The sequence below is a fragment of the Geospiza fortis genome, unplaced genomic scaffold, assembly GCF_000277835.1.
Source record: "Geospiza fortis unplaced genomic scaffold, GeoFor_1.0 scaffold471, whole genome shotgun sequence".
Lineage (NCBI taxonomy): Eukaryota > Metazoa > Chordata > Aves > Passeriformes > Thraupidae > Geospiza > Geospiza fortis.
The window spans coordinates 262,711-267,941 of record NW_005054443.1 but is presented as its reverse complement, the minus strand read 5'-3'; the positions used below and the strand labels follow the sequence as shown (position 1 = coordinate 267,941).

Here is a 5,231-nt window from a genome sequence, read left to right as displayed (position 1 = left end):
GCGAGAGCCGGCGCGGGGAGGCACCGAGCGCGTGCTGAGCAGTCGCAGCCCCGCAATCACCTCCCTGCGGCCCTTGCGGAGGTAGCGGCCGTGTAAAAAGCGTGTGGAGGAATAAATCTGAATTGCCCAGTGGAATAAGTAAACCAGAGCTTTCTTTAATTAGAGCTGGAAACGCTCTGGGCGAGTGCCTGACCCGCTCCATTCGCAAAGGAAAACCTTCGTTCTTTGCCAGTTGCACACCCCTGCATACTCCGCAGCCCTGTTTTCAGCCAATTCCTTCTATAATTCATTCTCAGTGTCGACAGAATTGCAGCAAAACTGCATACTGTTTAACAGGACGGTGCAATTGCTGCTAGATTATTAACAGTGACATTTTGTTGCGTGCTTAAAAAGAAAGCATTTTCCCATCTTGCAAAGAACTCGAAAAAGATCCCATTTAAATAGTTGTTTGTCCTACCATCTTCAGTGCTGGACCGATACATTTTCCTGGGCCAGCAGAACCAGACGGCCCATAAATATATACAATATCGCTTTCTGGTTTTGTTTCCTTTTGCATATTTCAAGTATTTACAGACTTAATATCTAGCTATCTTAAAATTTGATTATTTAGGACTAAGAAAATAATTTTGGCCGTCCTTTATTTACTTTTTTTATTTTAATTTTTCTGTGTAGCCGGGGACACTTTAGTGGAGGTGCCAGACCTGCAGAGCCAGGTGTTCCCATATCGTGTGAAACACACAGCACCAAGAGTTGCAAACCTGTCATCATACCTGTCATGTGCTTCTGTTTCATATATGGTTACGGATAAATTAGAATTTAGGGAAGAAATTACCAGGAGATCTGTGCCAGGTGGCACTGGATTTGTTCCAAAGTATTAAATTCCCCTCCACTCCACTGCGTTTCCTGCTTTAGCACAATTAGATGTCTGTTGGGGTGGAATAATTTTAAATTATGTGTCTTGCATTATCTTTCTGTTTTCTGGTATCTCCATAGTTTGGAATTCTGGTACACTTGTCCCTTCCCCTGGTCCTGGATGTGCATTCATCCCTGTCCCTGGTTTGCTGTCCTTTGGGATGTTTGGTCTGCTTGCCAGACCCTCTGCTAGGCTGGCTCAGCTCTCTGGGTCAGCAGAAGACTGATCACCTTCTTGATGGGTTGGTTACTGCGTTAATTGTGGTGATTCAGACCTTTAGATTTAGTGTAGTTAAGTAGCAGGAAAGTGGAACCAGGGAATTGCAGTAGCCATAGGAAAGTAAACACATGGAGTTGTCCTCTACAGTTGTCTGTAGTGTCACTGAAATAATAACTGGGTATTTTCACAATGTATTTTATTTAACTTTAAATAATTGAAAATGCTGTCTTTTAACACTCAAAATATTTTTGGAATAGATATTATCACATATTGAAATGTTATTATCTTCCCATCTTTCAGGCTGAAGGTGGCCCATTCTGAGATTAATTTAATAATCATTTGCTTAGAAAACTTCCCGCATTGTTCATGGTAAGGCTTATATTTGATATGTCAAATTTAGTTTGTTGTGCTGACTTATTTAGAGTATTTCTTACACATTTTTAGTGTTAACATTTCCTTTAGCTATAATAGTGACTTATGAGTTGGGTCATACATTTAATGAGAATTGGAGTTTTAAAGAGAAAGTTTTCAATTTTATATAACTGAATCAATAAAGATTTGAATAATTGTAAATTTTGTAACCTAAGAAAGACCTTTATACATTCACAATTTTAAAATCAGTTTCAGAGTAATGCTTTTACAGTCTAACAGGCCTTTTGTGGTCATTTTATGCAAAAAAAAAGTTGGGCTTTTGGTAAATGATGGAAATTACTTCATCTCTTGGGATTTTGTGACTTAGACTGCTTTATAAAAGTTACAAAATTTTCCTGTTAATTTACAGGAGTTTTTCATCAGTATGTCTGAAACCATTAAATATAATGACGACGATCACAAAACTGTGTTCCTGAAAACATTGAATGAACAACGTTTGGAAGGAGAATTTTGTGACATCGCTATTGTGGTTGAAGATGTTAAGTTCAGAGCCCATAGGTGCGTGCTTGCTGCCTGCAGTACCTACTTCAAGAAGCTTTTCAAAAAACTTGAAGTTGATAGTTCATCAGTAATAGAAATAGATTTTCTTCGTTCTGATATTTTTGAGGAAGTTCTCAATTACATGTATACTGCAAAGATTTCTGTTAAAAAAGAGGATGTAAACTTGATGATGTCGTCAGGCCAGATCCTCGGTATTCGGTTTCTTGATAAACTCTGCTCTCAAAAACGTGATGTGTCTAGTCCTGAAGAAAACACACAGTCCAAGAGCAAGTACTGTCTAAAAATGAACCGTTCTATTGGGGAACCCAATGATACCCAAGATGATGAGGTGGAAGAGATTGGAGATCATGATGACAGTCCATCAGATGTGACAGTAGAAGGCACTCCCCCAAGTCAGGAAGATGGTAAATCACCAACCACTACCCTGAGAGTGCAAGAGGCAATTCTGAAAGAATTGGGAAGTGAAGAAGTTAGAAAAGTAAACTGCTATGGCCAAGAAGTAGAACCTATGGAAACAACGGAATCTAAAGACTTAGGATCTCAGACCCCTCAGGCACTCACATTTAATGATGGCATAAGTGAAGTGAAAGATGAACAGACACCAGGATGGACCACAGCAGCCGGGGATATGAAGTTTGAGTACTTGCTTTACGGTCACAGGGAACACATTGTATGTCAGGCTTGTGGCAAGACCTTTTCCGATGAAGCGCGTTTGAGAAAACATGAAAAGCTACACACTGCAGACAGACCATTTGTTTGTGAAATGTGTACAAAGGGCTTCACCACGCAGGCTCATTTGAAAGAACACTTGAAAATACACACAGGTTACAAGCCTTACAGTTGTGAGGTGTGTGGGAAATCTTTTATTCGTGCGCCAGATCTAAAAAAGCATGAAAGAGTTCACAGTAATGAGAGGCCATTTGCATGCCATATGTGTGATAAAGCTTTCAAGCACAAGTCCCACCTCAAAGACCACGAAAGAAGGCACCGAGGAGAGAAACCTTTTGTCTGCAGTTCCTGCACTAAAGCATTTGCTAAGGCATCTGACCTAAAAAGGCATGAGAACAATATGCACAGTGAAAGAAAGCAAGTTACAGCAGCCAATTCCATCCAGAGTGAAACAGAAGAGCTGCAGGCAGCAGCCATGGCTGCTGAGGCAGAGCAGCAATTAGAAACTATAGCCTGTAGTTAAAAACTAAAGCAGGAACTTTATCAGAAATAATATAAGACATGAAATGGAGCAAAATCTGTTGTCAATATACATTTAGACTGAGAATCTATTCAAGAAAGCATATTTTTAGAGGATTTGAATGTTGCATAGGAATACGTAGCGTCGCTTGGTTAGGTATGCTAAAACATTTCAGAGATGGGTATTCTCAGAATGTGAAACAGTTTCGTTGTCACTAGCAGTATAATGCACTAATAACTGCTTTAATTCAAGAATGTGATCAAGTTCTCTGTAGCAGGGATCATCACTGGCTGATACTTTGCTTCATCCAGTATGGAATACTGAATACGATGTAAACATTGCAATCAGTGAGAATCAGTGAGTTATGCTTGAAAACACTGAGATCTCAAAAATCACAAACATGGAAAGAAATGATTTGGTTTTCATAATTCTTAGGTGTTGTACCTACAATTTTTATGAGAAGCATACACTGAATCCCTAAGCTTTTTAATTCTTCCTTTTTTCACCTAATGTAGGATGGTACAACAGAGTGTAAAGGAGGATGGTAATCAAAATGAAATTGCTTCTTATTCCATTCCCTCAGATATCCTCCTATTTTTATAAAGGTGGCAAGTTTTAATTAATTACTTGCATTCTTGAAAAAACTGCATTATTCACAGGGATTCTGGCTGGCAAAGCAGAAGTGTCATGGCATTCACCAGTCCCTTCTGTGGGCACAAATGTCTGCCTCATTTGTTTTTATGTTCACTTTTATACAGGGCCCCAGAGGTGGGACTGGGCCACAAAGGAAAAAGGGTGGAGCATAAAGGAGACATGCTCCTTACTCAAACCCAGTAAAAATCAGTAAAAGCTAATACAGCCTGAGATGGTTTTTTTATTATGCAACTTCAGGTCACCTAACCTAGCACAGTGAAGACAGAGGAGTATCTGCAGGAGCAGGTGACCAGGTGTCACTGCCAGACTCCCGAAGCTGCAGCCAAGGATGTCACATACCTGCCTGCAGGGCTCAGCTGGGGTTTGTGTCATGGCTGATCATACAGCTCATAGGTCCTGTTCAAGTTTAAAAGCTTCCACCTTTTGACACACCACCCCTCATCAAGAGGGGGACTTCAGTGAGTGAGTTCTGTCGTAATTGATCCTGGATGAGTGTTTACTATTAGTCAGTTGCTTAGTCTATTTTTTTTTAGAACCAGCTGGGGTACATGCTGGTAACAATAGTTAACTCACAGAGTCAAGGAAATAAGTGGTCTTTGGATTGCAGTCTGCTACTTGTGGTCATCAAGAGCAGACACAGTAACAGTGGCAATGCCTTCCAAAGGTATATCGACCCTTTATTTTAAATTTGTAAATACTACAGCTGTTGTGAAAACTTCATTTGAAGTTGGAATGGGCAAAAAACACACTCGGGCACATGGTTGGTAACATTGGTCACTTGCGATAACTATAGCATATCAAAGTGTTAGACCAGTTTCTGATAAGTTACTGTGTGGTAGATCACATCTTGCTTTTCTAAATAGAAATTTAAAATAGTGTTTTTGGAACTGTTATATGGAACTTCAATTATTGAGGGGTTTTTATTTGGTCTAGGTTTTTTTTTTACAGCCTTGTTTTATTCATGTATTCATCAGGTTAAGCAGTTATCTTTAAATGCCAGTAATTGTTCAAACGCTGGTCTGTAAATAAAACATGACCTTAATATTTTAGAAAATGTAAAATTTGGACCTTTACCAATATATTTTTTTAAAATGTTGCTTCATTTTACATTCAGTAATATTAGTTTGTAAACAAACTATACATTTTGTACCTGTGCAACATCAGACGATGTGTATTCATTGCATTTTATTGGTTCTCTTGAGGAACATGATAAATGACCATTGTTAAAATGTTTTACTGTATATGATCATAGATATAAAGATAGTAGGTCCAAAATAGGATCTACTTTTTTTTTCTAAATATATTCGTCTTGCTATGTTTTCT

General features: G+C 38.8%; 1 protein-coding gene across 1 annotated transcript; it reads left to right on the top strand.

Annotated features, from left to right (window-relative positions):
- Positions 1–1,050: 1,050 nt before the first annotated feature.
- Positions 1,051–5,231, top strand: ZBTB14 (zinc finger and BTB domain containing 14). Its single transcript, XM_031062270.1, has 3 exons — positions 1,051–1,154; positions 1,433–1,501; positions 1,914–5,231. Exons 2-3 carry the CDS (start codon positions 1,499–1,501, stop codon positions 3,255–3,257), a joined length of 1,347 nt encoding a protein of 448 aa, XP_030918130.1. The 5' UTR covers positions 1,051–1,154; positions 1,433–1,498; the 3' UTR covers positions 3,258–5,231.